The 19723-nt window shown below is 45.2% G+C and overlaps 1 protein-coding gene across 1 annotated transcript in view; it reads right to left on the bottom strand.

The window, feature by feature from the left end:
- COLGALT2 (collagen beta(1-O)galactosyltransferase 2) overlaps positions 1 to 19723 on the bottom strand; it is a 93395-nt gene that overhangs the window by 24600 nt on the left and 49072 nt on the right. Inside the window, exons 2-5 of the mRNA XM_032772939.2 lie at positions 14596 to 14706; positions 8969 to 9086; positions 7881 to 8015; positions 2432 to 2636 (exon numbers count right to left, since the gene is read on the bottom strand). Of these exons, the coding sequence (XP_032628830.1) occupies positions 2432 to 2636; positions 7881 to 8015; positions 8969 to 9086; positions 14596 to 14706 (569 nt within the window). The remainder of the gene's footprint in view (positions 1 to 2431; positions 2637 to 7880; positions 8016 to 8968; positions 9087 to 14595; positions 14707 to 19723) is intronic.

The raw sequence follows: 19723 nt of genomic DNA, 5'->3' as shown, positions 1-19723 counted from the left end.
ACAAAGGTCTGAAAGGATGGAGACAGGGCCGGCTCCAGCTTTTTGCCGACCCAAGTGACAAAAAGAAAAAGAGAAAAACCTGACTGAGTTGCCACGGAAGTGCAGCAGAAGAGGAAGACAGGAAGTGAAGGATCCGCTGCCAAAGACCAAAGCGGGCCAATTGAGCTGCTGCCGAAGTGCTGCCGCCACTAACCTGGATGTGCAGCCCCAGCAACAGATGAACTGCCGCCCCTTTCTGTTGGCTGCCCCAGGCACCCGTGTCCTTCGCTGGTGCCTGGAGCTGGCCCTGGCTGGAGAACTGGCTAATCCAGTTACACTGACACAGTTAGGCAGTTCCAAGTACAGTGCACAAGAACTAGGCAGACTCCAGTTCAAGCCCGGCCGGAGACTGTGTTGCAGACTCGCTTATAGCATACCCTCATGGCTAGGAACTGAGGGCCAGGCTCAGCCCTGGCACTAGCAGTTGACTTTGATGGGAATTTGCAGAACTGAATTTGATCCTGTGTGGAGACATATAAACCATGTGTGGAGTCAGCCATGTTTACAACCTACATATAAACTCAGAAAGAACATTGCAGTGAAACTTGGCTGAGATTTAAGTTCCTATGAATGCTGAAATTGGGTAGACTTTGTGCCATTTGGGATTGCAGAACAAAAAGCTCAGACAACTCTAATTATTTTCATTGATTAAATGCAGAGCCACCTGCGCTACTGCACTTTCAGTGTTCTGACACCTCAAGAGATTTAAAAACAAGTGCTTGTTCTGTTTCATTGTAGGAGCCAGGATACAGAGCTATTTGGGGATGTGGAGCAAAATCTGAAACTGAGGCCACCCACCCTTCCATAAAAACTGAAGATAGATGGTAGGGTTGGTGAGTGAGCCCACCCTGCAGTGGCAGTTCTCGTCCTGTGAGGCTGGACCCAGTTCCTCACTCCTGGCACACAGGGGGTGCAGTGCTGCTCAGATTTGACCTGGCCACCTCTTTGTCATGATGGACGGGTGCTGGGCCAAACTTGAATGATGCTGCAACCTCGTGCAAAAGGTTGCAATGCCAGTCACTCAGATTTGGCTCAGCTGTCCTTCCATCATGACAGAGGGAGGACCGGACCAGATCTGAATGATGCTGCAACCCCGTGCACCAAGTTGCAACACCATGCAGTTTGCAGGTCCTCTGGAGTTCCTCAGGCAAACTGCCCCCCACCTCCAGGCGGCCCTGTTACAGATGCACACAGGGAAAATCTGTCAGTGGGGGGGAGCCTCCCATACCCACCAGCTTAGAGACAAATTAGAGAAGAGCTCTGTCAGTTACATAACTCAGCACTTCTAACAGGAAAGAGAGTCAAGCAATAAGGCCATTTCGAGGATTCCTCCAAACATAACCTCAGAGAAGAGACAAGTGATGCCCAGGGAGTGAATTTTCATTTGGTGACCAGACACTTAGCAGATCAAATCCTAGTGACTTTAACTGAGATCATGCACACAGAGCACTATAAATCTCCACATGATAAACACACTGATCATGCTCGGTACTTATATAGCATCATCCACCTAAGGATCTCAGTGTGCTTCCCATTCTCAAAGCACTAATTAATAGTCATAACTTTCTTGTGAAATGGGTCATATTGGTATTATTAAAGGCGGGTGAATGAATGGGTTGGTCCGTTGGCATTTTTAAAAGAAGTTTGTCTTTTTTTGATTGTGCACAATCCCCAAGCAGCTTGTGATCTCCTTGGATTTATCTGTGATTTGAAATTACTTAGGGATCATTTCAACAGATAACCCTTGCCCCATCAACCATGAATGAGCTGTTCATTGTCCATAGTTGTTTACCTCCGATAGGACACTTAGGTCACATGGTACCATTTCTGGTAGCTGATTGGAGCTGAAATAGGAGAGGGAAGAGGTTTGGTGCCTGGGAAAGAACTGGCGGTGAGGAAAGGGCAAGAAAAGGAGAAGGAGCATGAAGGGAAGAGGATAGAGCTGAGGGCAGCATATGGCAGCATAGGGCAGGCTTCCATAGCTGCTGCCCATGGCCATACTTGTTCTGTGGATTAAGGTCTCCAACACTGTCAATACAGCTTCATACAGGAAAGTTAAAGGGATGGGAGATAAGGGAGAAGAGGGGAGACAGTGGTCACTAGGATAAAAGACTTCAGGCCATTCAGAAGCAGCCTTAAAGTTAGTCACAGTCAGGCACAGCTGTGTGACAACCAAGAGACCAGAGAGGAGACTCCCAATTTAAAAAAGGTTTCTGAGAAATACAACTACAGAAAAACACATTGACCAAATGTTACTGAAGTCTGCTGAATTTTAGGGGTGTAAGTCAGGCTAGAATTAAACCCACTGCCTTTAAGTATTAACCTCTGAACTGAAGGCAATCTGCACATCTCCACTGATCAGCCTTCCCTGCCTGTGAGCTGACCAACATACCTGCCTGGCGGCTTGAGAAGGCAAAGACAATGATATCGTCAAAGGTCCAGGTGTAGTCCTGTTGTGGGGGGTAAAACATCAGCTTGTCTGAGGCCTCTTTCCTCAGGTCAATGAGGAACGTGGAGTGAACCATCGGGACAGCAAAACAACCCAACCTCTTCCATTCCCTGATCAGGGCATAATCCGGTGTCTTTCTGTAATAGCCCTGAAATGCAAAGAGCCAGAACTTTATTACTGTGAGACATTTCAAATGACTAGTCTACTGACTCTTTTCAGTAGAGTTTGACCAGTGCCAAAATCCCAGGTCCTCTCATTCCCAATCTTTGGGGCTGTTTGACATCTGCACTTGGAACTGAATTTCCCAAATTGCCCCACTCTTTCTTATGGGCTGACCTGAACCCTGGATACAAGTACCCCCAAACCTTACAGCATGACCCCATCTTCCCTTTTCAGCAGCTAATGGGGACCTAAGCTGTACTACTGCAAAGTTCTTTGGCGGCAAAGCTTCAAAGTCAGCCGGGCCAGGTATTACTCCCTGACTCTCTAAAACAGAGTTTGGCAACCTTTCAGAAGGGGTGTGCCAAGTCTTCATTTATTCACTCTGATTTAAGGTTTTGTGTGCCAGTAATACATTTTAACGGTTTTAGAAGGTCTCTTTCTATAAGTCCATATTATATAACTAAACTATTGTTGTATGTAAAGTAAATAAGGTTTTTAAAATGTTTAAGAAGCTTCATTTAAAATTAAATTAAAATGCAGAGCCCCTCGGACCGGTGGCCAGGACCCAGGCAGTGTGAGTGCCACTGAAAATCAGCTCGCGTGCCTCCTTCGGCACACGTGCCATAGGTTACCTACCCCTGCTCTAAAACCTACATTTGCACACACATCTCCAAGACTAATCCTGCAAAGTGCTTAGTACCCTCAACTTCAATGGGAGAGGAGGGTACTGAGCAGCTCACAGTATCAGGCCCTTACATAATTAGAGCAATCTCCTTAAAAATCAAATCCCCTTTCTGTTGCAGGGCTGTCAGGCAGACACAGCGCTGGTCTTGATACTGCATCCATTGAAGTCTATGGGAATTTTCCCATTGTCTCAGTAGCAACTGGAACAGGCCCTTTGTCAACAATGGGACAGATTCCTCCCACTAGAAACTGAGTGGGTTCAATTTATCTTCTTCCTGCATCTCTGGGCTTAGCTGTGCCAGAAGGTGGATTCATCCCAGGGCAGAACAGCTTTAACGTCCACTTGGGATTCCAGGGGGTTCCACCAAAGGAGTTTGCCTAGGACAGATACTTGATCAGCATGTTACTTGTGTCTGTCTCCCAGGTGGACCTTCCATCAGTGTGGGCTCACAACCTGGTTGTGGTGGCTTAAATCTGGCCTTTGCCCATATAATGCTACTAACACAATCAGTGATGGAAATAACGACCTAGTACTCAGGCTGAGGCAGTCCTAATACATTGATCAGATGTCTGAACAATGACAAGGACTGCTGTGGATCCATAGCAAATTCTGGTCTTCTTAAAATAAAATAATAATCATAAAATAAAACAACAACCCTAATTCCTGAATGTTCCACAAGTATTCGAGCAAACAGACATAAATTAAGCAAATATCTTTCAGTGCCTTTTCTCTCTCTCTCTCTCCCCACATAAGCTGTGCATCATCAGGAAAGGCTCTAGCTTGTCAGTTTTGCTGCCAAACCTTCCAACAGTTATTTTCCTGACAAGTAGATGTTGTGCTCTACAGCTCGATGTTTGGATTGCTACTGTTGTTCTGCACTGTTACTGGTTCTGCACCTTGCTTTTCAATGCTTATTCTAGCTGTTATTCCCGCACTAGTCCCCAGAAGAAAACAGACCAGGAGGAGTGTGAAACCATTGGGCTAGAAGTGTAAAAATTAGGAGTGGCCAGAAAAAAAAAAAGTGGATGTTTTGTTTTCACTCTAACCATTATTTACCAGGAAGTTTGTAGATCATATTTTCATCTTGTTTTTCTTTTATTTACTGTCTTTTCTCAGCTAACATCAATAATGATGGAAAACTGGAAACTTGTTACCAGAGTTGTAGAATTTTGCGCCAAATCCTCTGCTGGTGGAAACTGGCTGTGATCTATTAAATTCAACCGAGCAATGCTGATTTATGTCAGCTGTGAATCTGACCCCTTCTTTCTGAAGGCTTAAAGGGATGCTACCACCAGAATTCTCATACATTTTTAAACTTTCTTTATCCATATGTTTACTAATAACAATTCCTAATAACAAACTCAAGAATTGAAGAAGTTTAGGATGCTGTCCTGCAATTTTTTACTTACATGAGTAGTCTTTAGTCTGGCCTGTAATCCCAGTGTTGTCGCTGGGAGAATAATGAGTTACAAAATTGGCCACAGAGTAAGGAAGAGCAGGAAGTTCTTTCTACACTTCTTTTCCCTATAGTGCCAATAAAATTAATAATGAATTTCTGGATGGCTCTTCAAAATATTAAAAAGAGTTGGGTAAGGGCAAGACTATAGAATTGGAGATATTTATATATATGAGTCAGAGCAATTAAGGAATCTGAAATTAAATTATTTTCTCTGGATGTGAAGATGTTTCTGTTTAATTAATTCTCTTGCAAAACTCATTTACGGATAAGGAGACATTTATCAACTTTGGAATCTGTCAATCTCATTATGGCCCTAAAAATATACTAATTTCTAGAGTGTGCAATATTTTTGTTAGTAATATATACCAAAGTATAGATAGGGAATAAATTATTAGGAGTGCCATAAACAGAACAGAGCTTGATTCTCCTCTCTAAATCAGTTTCTGGAATACTGCACTGTATAAAACTGGTCAAAGCGCAAGAAGACATGCTCACACAATGGAGTAGTGTATGGAGAAGTGTAAATTCTTAATTGATTTGTGCCAGAATACTGGAAAACCCAGGCTAAAATTATGTATCCGTGGTATTTAACTTCATCCAGATTACACAGAACATAGGGAATCACCTCCCATAGACATCAGTGCAACTGTGGGTATACTGGTATTTCTTACGTACTTGGTGGGATTGGGCCATTACACATCATTTTTTGGTTACAAACTCATAAAACATGCTCAGTTTCCTCAGGATTTAGCCTTTTCTAAGGAGGAGACCCAGCTAAGGAAACAGGGCCCAGAAATTTGCCTGTGCTCTACATCTAGGCTATATGCCACTTTGCTTACTGCCATCATTTGATGATAACACAAAACCAGTACCTCAAAATGTTGATTGCATTGAACATTGTGACGTCCACTTGGGCTCAGCTCCAAGAACCCCAGGGAGCAGCAGCCAAGTTCTCTGACATCTACAATAATGGATGGCCGCTGAGTTAACTCTGCTCCTGTCTCTCTATTTCCTTCGTATCAGCCCCAACCGCCTCCGCAGGCCTTCATGCTCCTAGATGATTAATGAGAACTCTTTCCCCACCCCCACCCCACACACACCTGTTTATTAATCCTCTGAGATCCCAGCCCTTCAGGAGCATTCAAATAGCCATCAATTCCCACATGAATAAAAACCCTCATAATCCCCAGCCACATCCCCACCCATCCCAATTGTCCTCTGCCTGCCATGCAAACACTCCAGCAGCTTTTGCAGCTGGGTGACCCCACGCTGCTCCCCACAATGAAGCAGGAGAGCTGGACCCAGCAACATAAGGAGGTGGGGCAAGGCTCAGAGGCAGAGGAAGGAGGAAAGGTTCCAAGCCAGAGAGCGTCAGAACAGCAGAAGCTTAGGAGAGGATTCCCTAAAAGTTTTCCCTCCCCTAATTATTCCCAGGATCCTGAAAAGACCGAGGCTTCCCCTGATTTACTTCCAGTGTCTCCTACTGTAATGAGGTTTGCAACTCTGCCTGTGAGTAAGGAGCAAGCTTAGGTGGCTGCCTAATGCTCAGATCAGCCTGATTTGCATCAGAGTTGGAGCAGCACCCCTTCAAGAACAGAGAGCAGCTTGCACTGCAAGGCAGCTCAGGAGGACAGCAAAATTGACACGGGCCCCACAGCATCCCAGGCAAATGTGGGATGAGTGGAGCCCTGTTGTAATAATTCAGACAAATGTGGTGTGAGCAAAGCCCTACTGTAAAAACAGGGCCTCCAAATTTACCCTAATCGTGAGTTTAACTGTCAAAAGGACGCAAAAGTTCTTAAGACATCACAACAACCGATAATAACAAATGTTCATGGGAAAATGTATGAAAACCAGAGAGAGAGAGAGACACTAAATTAGTCCAGACAAAAAGGGCCTTCTCATATGGTTTACGGACTGTGTTAAAATCATGCTCGGTAGAAACATAAGATGTGGAACCAGAAATTAATGAACCAAAATTGGCATGTCAGAAACTAGGCCTAATTGGTGGACAAAATAATGAGAAGATGGATTATTCCACCCAACGCTCCCTTTTTGGGTCTTTAAAGAAAGAGACTTTGGGGGAGAGAATACGAAAGAAGAGATGGCAGCTACTGGAGTGGGCGTCACCATCATGGCTGCCAACCCCACAGTTTCTCAGGTCCCTGGGTCTCCATCACTTTGATCCTGAGAGATGTCCTGACCAGACCAAATTAAAGAGAGAGGGAGCCAGATAACGTCACCACTTTTACCAGCTCCGGCTGAACCCTAGATACCACCTGTGATGAAATGGCATTGGACTTTAACTGCAGCAGCAGCAGCAGCAGAATCTCCATCTCAGCTCAACTAACAACTTCTCCTTTCCCCAAAAGGACAGTTATCACCATCTTTGATACCATCTAAGACAGTGGTGGGCAACCTGCGGCCCGTCAGGGTAATCCGTTGGAGGGCTGTCAGTTTGTTTACATTTGTATGGCTGCCCACAGCTCCCAGTGGCCATGGTTCACCATTCCCAGCCAACAGAAGCTGCAGGAAGCGTCATGGGCTGCAGGGACATGCTGGTTGCCACTTCCCACAGCTCCCATTGGCCGGGAGCAGCGAACTGCAGCCACTGGGAGCTGCGGGCAGCCGTGCAAATGTAAACAAACTGTCTTACGGCCTGCCAGCGGATTACGCTGAAGGGCCGTGTGCGGCCTGTGGCCCACAGGTTACCCACCACTGATGTAAGAGATGGTCAAACAAGGGGAGTTTCCGTTTAAAACTCTCTCCTGCTCAAGGGAAACGAAACAAGGGTTGTTGTTAAAATGAAAGCCTCACTGAACACTTTACCTGTCCAATGCTTTAACTGATTTCCCTTCTTTTAGTATTTTTAACAGACAGGATTTTTAATGGTGTGTTTGCCGAGATCACTGTAGACCAAACACCAAATCTTGTTTAACACTGTTTAATACTGGACAGTAAATGGGTTATGTTAACATCTTTGGGCCCCTATATTCCACTTAAATTAATACAACACCCCAGAGAAAGCTCACTCACGAGGCAGTCCCCCAACACTGTTCACTAACCCCATTGAAAATGTGACTTGCCTGAGGAGTGATGCCACACCAGAAATTAGAATAGAGAGAGCGAGACTCCAGCATTGGGGCCACCACGGTCTTGTTCTCTGCTATCATCAGGTTCAGGGTCTCTGGATTGGTGAGCAAGTTATCTGCATCTACAAACTAGAGAAGGAAAGAAAGAAAAGGACTTTTTCAACACCAGATAAAGTACCAGTAATAAACTTTTACAATGTCCCTTCGTAGGAGAGGCGGTGGTTGAACGGCTCACAAGATTAGCAATGGGCTAGAGACACTTTTGCCTCACACTGGTCTGAATCCAACCTGGGTTGACAGTCACTGTAAATTGTTACCATCTGATGGCTACTGAAAGCCGGTGTGAAAGGAGTTGATGGGCTCGATCTATTTTCCAGTGGCCAAGCATCCACTATAAAAATACCACATCCAGCAGTGGCACTAATTAGCAGCTTCTGTGGAAAGGCCACTGAATGGGAAGAAAGACTGAACTTACCTCTTTCCCTAAAGGAGACCATGGGGGAGGCTTGCACTGCCAGCGCCCACTCTGGATGTTATGTGGAGTGACAGCAGCAGTGGCTCCTCAGAGCAGACACTCCCCACCCATTTGGAGTTCGATACAGAAAGACTATTGATCACTGCTGATCCCACCCTTCCATGCTGTTCTGCCAAACTTCTTTCTGATGTCACCAAACTTCACTGATAGCCAGCAGGATTCTAAAAAGGGCACCTATCACCAGCAGGACTACATTCACTGGTAAACATAGTCCAGTCTCTGTAGGTGGATCCCTGGGCCCATGTTAAGCCCCATTGTACTCAGCGGGGCTCTGCACATAGACCTAATGGCAATACTGGGGCCTCACACACACAGTCTGTTGCTGATCAGATCAGCTGATTCCACAGGTGTTTTTCAAGCCGAATTCAGAGCAAACAAAGAGCTCTTCTTTTAGAAGGGAGGAACTTTTGGCAGCCATTTGTGGGACTGATCAGAGCTCAGAGATGGTTTGTTTCTGCCCACTTCCCCCACTCCGGGTATGGCTGCAGTATGACTGTCTGAAAATATTCTGCCCAACTGCAGTTAATAAACCAAACCTCTCTTTTACCATGATGTAGTCTGACCACTTTTCTCTTGCAGTTCGCAGAGCTGCCTGTCTGAGTTTCATCACGTGGGTAAACCTGGAGCTCGGCCAGTGTTTTGGCCCAATTTCATCAGGGTAAGACCTATGAAAGAAAAACAAACAGTTACTGCCTCCTGGCTCTGTCCATGCTGCAGCACCCCTGGCCATGACATTTCCCTTCTGACTTCAGCATAAAAGGAAAACAGATAATCACCTCAACTGACCCAGGCAGTAGGAGAGCAGAAATGAAAGGGCAGGCTCTGAGGAAAAGTTTATTCCTGGAGTTTGTACACAAGGCTCTGCAGAACACATCGTACTACAGCATTTCCTGCCTCACATGTGGCTACAGTGAAAAAGGAGTGATGTCAAAAACAGCTTCTCATTCAGTAGGCCAGATTCTCTGCTGGTGTAAACCAGTGTCATTCCACTGAAGTCAGTGCGATCATGTTGATTTATACCAGCTGAGGATCTGACCTCATATATCTACTCCCTGCTAGATATTAAGAGTCACATCTGTTCACATTATTCCCCTACACCCAGCAGAGCCAACACAGCTCATGGAGAGTGATCTGGATTCTTTCATGGCTTGTACATCATTAGCCATTGTTACCTAAGGCCCCATCCCGACAAACTAACACTTAATGCTAAACTCAATGAGACTAATCTTGTGAGTCAAGTTACACACGTGCTTAATGGTTTTGAGGCTTGGAGTTTGTGTTCTAATAGCAGAATCTTCATTACTGATGAGGATGTGGGAGAAAGAAAGAAACCAAGGGCCTGATCCTCAGCTGATATAAACAGATCAGACTTCACTGATCTCAACAGAGTTGTGCCAATTTACAACAGTTGAGGAGCTGGCTCTGAAAAATTCATATTCATTAAAAAGCAAAGTTTTTTTTTTACAAAACCTAAGGGAGAAAATTTCTAAGATTAAAATTTTAAAAGTCCAGTGGAAAGAGGATTATTATTGAAAATTAAGCAAACATTGCCCTGCAAGATTTGCAAGTCAAACACCAGAACACTATGTTGTGGAATAAGACCCTGAATGAGAAAGTGATTGCATACAAATGTGAATTCGGTGTCCTTGTCCAACCTGGGAGAAATGCAAATAAGTGGGAAAAAAACCCACAGCACAAAGGATGGAAATTAAATTAGATTTTAAAAACCCTCTCACTTTCATTATTTGAAATCTTGTTAATAGGTGAAGATTTTTGTTCTTTAATATGGATGTTAAAAAGGTAGGACAAAAAGGAAAGACAAGTAGTAATGGGATTAGTCTGCAGCAAGGGAGATTTAGGTTAGATGTTAGGAAAAACTTTCTAACGCTAAGGTTAGTTAAGCTCTGGAATAGGTTTCCAAGAGAGGTTGTAGAATCTTCATCACTGGAGACTCTTAAGAACAGGTTGGACAAACACCTGTCAAGGATGGTCTAGGTTTAGGGTCCTGCCTCAGTGCAGGGGCTTGGACCAGATGACCTCGCAAGGTCCCTTCCTGCACTACATTTCTGTGATCTTCTTTAAACTCAGCAGTGTCCCTTTAAGTATCGACTTAAGTACTATGGCGGAGAATGGTTTGGAAGAGTCATCTGACGGAAGGGATCAGAAGGAGACCCCCATCAACCGGAAGGTATGGAATGCATTGTCGTAGAGATGAGGGTTCCAAGACCACCACTCCCAAGTGGAGGAGACAGGTGGTGGTGGTCGGGGACTCCCTCTTAAGAGGGAAAGAGTCATCCATCTGCCGTCCAGACCAGGAAATTCCAGAACCGTGCTGCTTGCCTGGAGCTAGAATTCAGGATCTGATGGAATGTCTGCTGAGACTGATCAAGCCCTTGGACCACTACCCCTTCCTACTTCTCCATGTAGGCACCAATGATACTGCCAAGAGTGACCTTGAGTGGGTCACAGCAGTCTATGTGGCTCTGGGAAGAAGAATAAAGGAGTTCGAGACACAAGTCGTGTTCTCATCCATCCTCTCTGTTGAAGGAAAAGGCCCAGGTAGGGACCATCGAATTGTGGAGGTAAATGTGTGGTTACGCAGGTGATATCGGAAAGAGTACTTTAGATTCTTCGACCATGCAATGTTGTTCCAAGAAGAAGGATTGGTAGGAAGAGATGGAATCCACCTAACCAAGAGAGGGAAGAGCATCTTCGCAGGCAGGCTGGCTAACCTAGTGAGGAGGGCTTTAAACTAGGTTCACTGGGGGATGGTGACCTAAGCCCAGAGGTAAGTGGGGAAGTGGAATACTGGGAGGAAACAAGGAGAAGGTGCAACAGGGGAGGCATCCTGATTCATACCGAGAAAGTAGGGCAATCAGCTGGTTTTCTTAGGTGCCAGTACATGAACACAAGAAGCCTGGGAAAGAAGCAGGAAGAACTGGAAGCCCTGGCACAGTAAAGGAACTATGATGTGATTGGAATAAGAGTTGGTGTGGTAACTCACTTGACTGGAGCACTGTCATGAATGAGTATAAACTGTTCAGGAGGACTGGCATGGGAGAAAAGATGGAGGAGATTTGCTGTATGTAAGGGAGCAGTATGATTGCTCAGAGCTCCAGTATGAAACTGGAGAAAAGCCTGTTGAGAGTCTTTGGGTTAAGTTTAGAGGTGAGAGCAACAAGGGTGATGTCATGGTGGGCATCTGCTATACACCACCAGACCAGGAGGATGAGGTAGATGAGGCATTTTTCGGACAACAGAAGTTTCCAAATGATATGGGGGACTTCAATCACCCTGATATCTGCTGGGAGAGCAATAAAGCAGTGCACAGACAATCCAGGAAGTTTTTGGAGAGTGTTGGGGACAACTTCCTGGAGCAAGTGCTGGAGGAACCAACTAGGGGCCGTGCTCCTCTTGACCTGCTGCTCACAAACAGGGAAGAATTGGTAGGGGAAGTAGAAATGGGTGGTAACCTGGGCAGCAGGGACCAAGAGATGGTCAAGTTCAGGATCCTGACAAAAGGAAGAAAGGAGAGCAGCAGAATATGGACCCTGGACTTCAGAAAAACAGATTTTGACTCCCTCAGAAAACTGATGGGCAGGATCCCCTGGGAGGCTAATATGAGGAGGAAAGGAGTCCAGGAGAGCTGGCTGTATTTTAAAGAAGCCTTATTGAGGGTGCAGGATCAAACTGTCCTGATGTGCAGAAAGAATAGCAAATATGGCAGGCGACCAGCTTGGCTTAACAGAGAAATCTTCAGTGAGCTTAAACACAAAAAGGAAGCTTACCAGAAGTAGAAACTTGGACAGATGAATAGGGAGGAGTATAAAAATATTGATCGAGCATGCAGGAGTATAATCAGGAAGGCCAAGGCACAATTGGAGTTGCAGCTAGCAAGGGATGTGAAGGGTAACAAGAAGGGTTTCTACAGGTATGTTAGCAACAAGAAGAAAGTCAGGGAAAGTGTGGGACCCTTACTGAATGGGGGAGGCAAACTAGTGACAGATGATGTGGAAAAAGCTGAAGTACTCAATGCTTTTTTTGCCTCGGTCTTCACAGACAAGGTCAGCTCCCAGACTGCTTCACTGGGCAGCACAATATGGGCAGAAGGTGAGCAGCCCTCAGTGGCGAAAGAACAGGTGAAGGACTATTAGAAAAGCTGGACATGCACAAGTGCATGGGTCCAGAACTAATGCATCCAAGGGTGCTGTGGGAGTTGGCTGATGTGATTGCAGAGCCATTGACCATTTTCTTTGAAAACTCATGGCGATCGAGGGAGGTCCCGGACAATTGGAAAAAGGCAAATATAATGCCCATCTTTAAAAAAGGGAAGAAGGAGAATCCAGGGAACTACAGACTGATCAGCCTCACTGCAATCCCTGGAAAAATCATGGAGCAGGTCCTCAAAGAATCCTTTTTGAAGTACTTGGAGGAGAGGAAGGTGAACAGGAACAGTCAATATGAATTCACCAAGGGCAAGTCAATCCTGAACAATCTGATTGCCTTGTATGATGAGATAACTGGCACTGTGGATATGGACAAAGCAATGGACGTGATACCTCTTGACTTTGGCAAAGCTTTTGATATGGTCTGCCACAGTATTCTTGCCAGCAACTTAAAAATTATGGATTGGATGAATGAACTATAAGGTGGATAGAAAGCTGGCTAGATCGTCAGGCTCAACAGGTAGTGATCAATGGCTTGATGTCTAGCTGGCAGCCTGCATCAAGTGGAGTGCCCCAGGGGTCAGTCCTGGGGCCGATTTTGTTCAACATCTTCGTTAATGATCTGGATGCTGGGATGGACTGCACCTTCAGCAAGTTTGCAGATGACACTAAGATGGGGGGAGAGGAAGATATGCTGGTGGGTAGGGATAGGGTCCAGAGTGACCTAGACAAATTGGAGGATTGGCCCAAAAGAAATCTGATGAGGTTCAGCAAGGACAAGTACAGAGTCCTGCACTTAGGACAGAAGAATCCCATGCACTGCTACAAGCTGGGGACCGACTGGCTAATCGGCAGTTCTGCAGAAAAGGACCTGGGGATTACAGTGGCCAAGAAGCTGGATATGAGTCAACAGTGTGCCCTTGTTGCCAAGAAGGCTAACGGCATATTGTGCTGCACTAGTAGGAGCACTGCCAGCAGATCGAGGGAAGTGAATATTCCCCTCTATTTGGCACTGGTGAGGCCACATCTGGAGTATTGTGTCCAGTTTTGGGCCTCCCACTACAGAAAGGATGTGGACAAATTGTAGAGAGTCCAGCGGAGGGCAATGAAAATGATTAGGGGGCTGGGGCACATGACTTATGAAGGACTTATGCTGAGGGAACTGGGCTTATTTAGTCTGCAGAAAGAATGAGAGGGATTTGATAGCAGCCTTCAACTATCTAAAGGGGGGTTCCAAACAGGATGGAGCTAGGCTGTTCAAAGTGGTGGCAGATGACAGAACAAGGAGCAATGGTCTCAAGTTGCAGTGGGGAAGGTTTAGGTTGGATATTAGGAAAAACTATTTCACTAAGAGGGTGGTAAAGCACTGGAATGGGTTATCTAGGGAGGAGGTGGAATCTCCATCCTTAAAGGTTTTCAAGGCCTGGCTTGACAAAGCCCTGGGTGGGATGATTTAGTCAGGGTTGGTTCTGCTTTGAGCAGGGGATTGGAGTAGATGATCTCCTGAGGTCTCTCCCAACCCTAATCTTCTATGATTCTAAGTAAATAATAGTTTCCCTCAAGATTCCTTCCTGGGGCTTGCACTAATTCCCTGGAGGGAAAATTACTGAATATTGAAAGCCAGGGACAGAGTTTTGACCAGGGTTGGGGAGATGGAGCATGTTTCTGCGAGTCTCCTGGAAAATAAGGAACCAATCTTTAATTTGTTGTTCCTTTCAGGGAGATCTTTTGGGTGTGCAAGGAAGGCAGGCTCAGACGGGAAATGACTGAATAGAACTGCTTTCCGCTGATAGGTCTCCATCCAGCAAAGTCCTTAACTTTAAACACATGAGTATTCCCGCTGAAGTTAAAGATGTGCTTAAGTGCTTTGCTGAGACAGGGCCTTAAAGAATCTGAGTGTAAATCCTGCAACAATCTTTTGTTTAAACCACCATTGGTTTAAAGATTTCTATAATCTTGATGTTGAAACCCCCAAATCGTTTAGGAAATCACTGCCCATGATACTCACTGAGGCTCCTCCATAGGTCTCCACTCCACATAGTGATACAGTTTTTGCACATTCTTCAGCCACTCTCTGAGGATCTCTGTGGTGTTATCAACGTTATGGTCAGTGGCTGCCCTGGAGACATAAGGGCACAAAGAATCCCATTAATGTAGCATCTGACTAGCAGGCACAGGCTGGACAGAGTAGGACCAGATTCTCTCTTGACAAAGAAATGCCCTCAAATGGGTGGACATACATTGTGTATAAATAGTGAAGTGCACCTGTATGCTGACTGGCACCCCTGTAACTTTCCTCCTGTCCTAGCCTGGGACAGATTAGGCCTGCCAGGAGCTCATATAATCTGCACTAGAAGTGTGTGTATAGTTCCAAATCCTGGTAAGAGACATACAAACAAATCCATTCAACCCCCCCTTAGGATTCCCCTCATGGGATTCCCTCTGCAGCACCTGTCCGGGTATGTCTACACTGCAATTAAAAACTGTCAGCTGGCCCAGGCTAAAAGCTCGGACTCAGGAGCTATTTAATTGCAGTGTAGATATTAGGGCTCAGGCTGGAGCCCTGGATCTAAGACCCTGTACAGTGGGAGGGTCCCAGAGCTCAGGAGTCCATAGGAGAAGGCCAGTGGCTTCTTCAACTGTTTCTGACACCTGCTTTTCTGAGGTTGCATGTGTGCACAGCTCGTGTTGAAAGACTCGGGTATAAATAGCCCCACTGGAATCAAATCTCAGCAGGGTAGATTCAGCCTTTCATGCTCCCTAAGCTGAGCACCACTTCCCTATTGCTCTATTTCCAAGCAATTTACTATGATTGGGTCCTTTGCAGGAAACCTTACAGACTGGAGTGTGTAATAGCCTAGTGCCAATCCTAGGAGTCTTATTGGTGCTGCTGGTTTCCCTCAATGAATGTAAAAAGCCACGGCCTGTAACAAAAGACAGTAGTGGTTTTAGCCAGCTGCACCAATAGCTTCAAGAGTTGTCTAACATTTACAATCCACATTCCTAAAACATCAGAGCACTCTTTTTAGTGGCCCTGCATTAGCAATCATTTGTGTTGTGGTAGCACTTGGGAGCCCAAGTCGTGGGACAGGGCCCCATTGTGGTAGGCGTTGTATAGACATAGAACAAAAAGACATGCCTTCCCCTAAGAGCTTCCAAGTGTGCCTCCCTTCACATTCTACAAGGTCCTAGTTAGTCCTGATGAGAGGGGAGGTTTTCAAGGGAGAGTTAGGCACACAATGTGGTCAAGACAGGTTGTGCAGGAATCTAACTCCCCTTTGTGACTTTGACAACATCCCCCAATTTTTCTATCCTGCTGAGTACATGGAAGGGTGTTGAGCCAGCCCCTTTATTACCGTGGGGCTGCTCTGTCACTTTACGCCAACGCCAAGCGTGGACTCTTTCTCCACTCAGCCCTGAGAACTACACAACCCCAAAATGTCAGCAGCATCGACGTTCATGGGGAGAGAAAAGCAAAGGAAGTAGGAAGATATTGGGATAGTCATTAACAAAGGAAAAGCAATTTCCTTTAAAAAAAATTAATACGAGGGAACGTTCCCTTTCCCAGCTGTTGATCTACAGACATGAGGTCTGTTCTTGGAGGCTGGAAATAAACGCTGGCTAGCTGAACAGACATCCTTATGGGTTAAGCAGACAGACACTGGCTACACTGGCTCTTTACATCTCTGCAACTTTCTCGCTCAGGGGTGTGAAAAAATACCCCCCTGAGCGCAGCAAGTTACAGCGCTGTAAAGTGCCAGTGTAAACAGTGACCCAGGGCTGGAAGCGTGGCTCCCAGCGCTGTAAGCTAATACCCACGGGGAGGTGGAGTACCTGCAGCGCTGGGAGAGCTCTCTCCCGGTGCTGGCACTGCGACCACACTTGCACTTCAAAGTGCTGCCGCGGCAGTGCTTTGGAGTTTTGAGTGTAGCCAAGCCCATAGGCTGTGTTTTACAGAGTTACAGCAACTCCCCCATTAGCAGCTAATTCACACTTATATCAATAGCGTCTCCTTGCTTGCTCCAGTCCAAGGATGGAGACAGAACTCTGCTCATACTGTCTGTTAATGTAGGGATGCAACTATAGGGGCCTATGGAATTCTACAATGAGCTCCGTAACGGTCCTCGTTTTTGAGAGAGGCGTCAGCACACACAGACCACATGTTCAGCATGCAGTGCTCCGTGTTGGCCAAGATGGAGCACTTTTTGAAAATAAACACTTGACTTGTGCTACACTAATTGCTGGGGTCTTTCATAAAACATTGCGATCAACACAAACACCAGTTTATGTGACAAAAATGCATTTGTGATCTCAGTCCAGTTCTACTGGACAAGCGTCCTCTTCACAAAAGCCTCCATAAAAAGCTGCACTAGCTGGCACTCGCCAAAGGGAGGCTGAGGGGTGAAATGAAATGGAAGCTGGTGGAATCGCTAGGTCATCAGAGAGGTCACTAGAGGGAAGCCTGCATAGCTGGAGCTTACGCTGTACCTACTCTGTGGATTAGGGACTAAATCCTGTTCCCACTGGAGTTTTGCCAGTGACTTCACTGAGACAGGGATTTGGCTCAGATAAAGGATTTCAGTCTCCAGGTGTGTCCATTCAGTGGCATTTATAAGCCTTAAACTCTCAAACACAACAAAGTTAGTCGCTTCTTGGATGACACATGCTCGGTGACTAGCAGTTTGGGAAACCTTTACTTTTTCCAATTTAGAGCTTCAAAAATTGGCCATTCCCAACAGCTATTTTTGTTATTATTCTCAGAACTATTTACATTTACATTTAACACCATTAAAAGTCAGCATTTACCCATTGTTTTCACACAGTGGTATCTTACCGCAGCAATATGCATCTGTCCTTGGGATAAAAAGTGACTGTGGTGTCTCCAACATCTCTGTCTGGAAACAATGGGGAAATCTTGAGTATTTTATGACAACCACTGCATAAAAACCAAACCACCAAACAAAACATCAACACAGGGTTCTACTGTTTCTACGTGAGTTTCCCTTATAAACTCTACTTTTCTGTAATCAAACGAACAATCTCTGCCACAGTCACCTTGTAGGGGAGAATGGGACATCCAATAGGTTGCAGATTGGTAATATGATCCAAAGTCTTTTAACCTCAGCTCTCCAATTCTAATTTAGAGGTTACTCTCCCATTGTTTCCCATGGCATAAGGGAAAGGAGTCTAATAGTCTCAGTCCAATTCCAAGAGCACAGAGGTGTCCACATCACAAAAAACACCACCATCATTTGCTTCCTAATTGGCTGTCTGAGGTGGTGCACTGAACGGCCATGGAGAATGGGTTATACTCTCCCCTACAGAAACAGTTCCTGCCAGAAGGGGGTTGAGGCATATTGACAGGGCAATTTGTGAAAAGTGTATGCTGTACTTGGTCTCTCTGAACAAACATGGATTAATTTACTAGAATGCTTTGTGGTGGCGCAGGGATAAATGCAAGTGACAGAGGACTCATTGCAAGGATGCACAGTTTCACACTAGCCAGTCCTAATGCTTCAGTTACACACAATATTCTCCACTGTAGAGGAGCCTTCTTTGTGCTCAAACTATTGACATTTTAAAAACTCATCCTAATGCAGCTCTGCACTAAACAAGCCTCTTTTGAAAACAGACACTGAGAAAACAGCTTGATTTTTTTTTTTTAAAGCAGCATTTGCTTGGGCGTACTGGTGTTGCCCTGATCCCAGGTTTCAGTGGAGTTTCATGAGTGACAGACAACTTCTAAGTTCAAAATTTCAGCACAGTTTACACCCAGTATGTAGACAGCACACAATCCTCATTAAAGTTCTACAGTGACCAGCCACAAGGTCATATTAAGAATGGTGACTGGACTGCCCCCTGCTGGTGTAAAGTAGTAAAAACAAAATCAAACTTTACAGATAGCTACAGATCCTAAATCGGGCACCCAGATTCTGTCCGAGTGCTGCATTAAAACAAGTTTTCAGGAATTCCACCATTTGCATCCCATGGAGCAGATGGCAAGAGTCCCTAACTCCATTGTTAATATGGCCATGCTGGCACAGAGCTATATTTCCCAGCATACAATGCCCCATCCTGATCCAATTGGTCAGACTAACTGAGCTGCTCAGCTAGAGGTGGAGCACTGCATGCTGGGACCTTTAGTCTGCATAGCTTGCATTGCTGTATGAAAGAGTAGAGTGGCCTAGGGCCATGCTGATGAACTTACTGGACCATCTTAGCCACTCCTGTCCTTTGATTTACCTAAAGTGTAGTACAATAATTATACAATATTGCCAATCCCAGATGATCAAAAATCATGATTTAAGCCCCCCAAAACCATGAGATTGGCTGATAAGCCATGAGATGTTTAAAAAAAATAAGAAACTTGTTCTTCTGGTTTCTCAGCCTCTAGGGTGCACTCTGGTCATGTTTTCAAGATATTCTCTGCAACCACGAGGGCTAGAAATTTTCATTTAAAAAAGGCAGTAAGCTGAGTGACCATAAGCACCGATCATTCATACCCTACAAACTGCTGTAATAATCTTATTACAAAATATGCCTTACGAGATATCATTTGAAAACTAATAACTCACTGATCATTAATACTCTTGGGTGATGTATGGATGCAGTGTGTATTAAGAGTTGTGGATGTATGCTGAACTTATTAATAAAGTGTGTTTAAACCAAGCTGTCAAGGTTCCTTCCACACTCTGAACTTTAGGGTACAAATGTGGGGACCTGCATGGACACTTCTAAGCTTAATTACTGGCTTAGATCTGGTAACTCTGCCACCATCCAGGAATTTCAGTGTCTGGATCACTTCTTGTCCCCCCCAAAACCTTCCCCTCCCTGGGCAGCCTTGAGAGGCTTCACCAATTCCCTGGTGAACACAGATCCAAACCCCTTGGATCTTAAAACAAGAAGAAATTAACCATTCCCCTTTTTTTCCCCCCACCAATCCCTGGTGAGTCCAGATCCAATCCCCTTGGATCTTAAAACAAGGGAAAAAAAAGTTCTTAAAAAGAAAGCTTTTAATTAAAGAAAGAAAAGTAAAAAAATCATCTCTGTAAAATCAGAATGGAAAATACTTTACAGGGTAATCAGATTCATATAGCTCAGAGGAACCCCCTCTAGCCTTAGGTTCAAAGTTACAG

Source organism: Chelonoidis abingdonii, chromosome 7 (assembly GCF_003597395.2).
Source record: "Chelonoidis abingdonii isolate Lonesome George chromosome 7, CheloAbing_2.0, whole genome shotgun sequence".
Lineage (NCBI taxonomy): Eukaryota > Metazoa > Chordata > Testudines > Testudinidae > Chelonoidis > Chelonoidis abingdonii.
The sequence above is the reverse complement of the archived record's forward strand: the minus strand, read 5'-3'. Positions and strand labels throughout refer to the sequence as shown.